Source organism: Mesitornis unicolor, unplaced genomic scaffold (genome assembly GCF_000695765.1).
Source record: "Mesitornis unicolor isolate BGI_N332 unplaced genomic scaffold, ASM69576v1 scaffold50107, whole genome shotgun sequence".
Classification (NCBI taxonomy): domain Eukaryota; kingdom Metazoa; phylum Chordata; class Aves; order Mesitornithiformes; family Mesitornithidae; genus Mesitornis; species Mesitornis unicolor.
Genome location: NW_010199351.1, coordinates 1 through 392, shown reverse-complemented (window position 1 = coordinate 392; position 392 = coordinate 1). Strand labels below are relative to the sequence as shown.

The 392-nt window shown below is 66.1% G+C and overlaps 1 protein-coding gene across 1 annotated transcript in view; it reads left to right on the top strand.

The window, feature by feature from the left end:
• Positions 1 to 388, top strand: part of LOC104544524 (regulation of nuclear pre-mRNA domain-containing protein 2-like) — a gene marked incomplete at both ends in the record, with an annotated part of 1,945 nt that extends 1,557 nt beyond the window's left edge. Inside the window, 1 exon segment of the mRNA XM_010189421.1 lies at positions 1 to 388. This exon segment is cut by the window's left edge and continues 31 nt beyond it. Within this exon segment, the coding sequence (XP_010187723.1) occupies positions 1 to 388 (388 nt within the window).
• Positions 389 to 392: the final 4 nt, after the last annotated feature.

Here is a 392-nt window from a genome sequence, read left to right as displayed (position 1 = left end):
CCCACAGCCACGGGAGGAGCACTACCGCATCGAGACCAGGGTCTCCTCGTCCTGCCTGGACCTCCCCGACAGCACCGAGGAGAAAGGGGCACCCATTGAGACGCTGGGGTACCACAACGCCTCGAGCAGGGGGATGTCGGGGGAGCCCATCCAGACGGTGGAGTCCATCCGGGTCCTGGGGAAGGGGAGCAGAGGACACGGTCGCGAAGCGAGCCGGGCCGGGTGGTTCGAGATGGGCAGCGGTGGGAGCGCCTTCGATAATGGGCCCTCGGGCGCGTCAGAGTTGCCCGCCATGGGGGGCTTCCCGGCGCCTTACAAGGAGCACGTGGCCCCCTTCCAGGAGAGCGTCAACAACTTTCGAACAAATAACTTCAGCCCCGCTTTCGAGCACC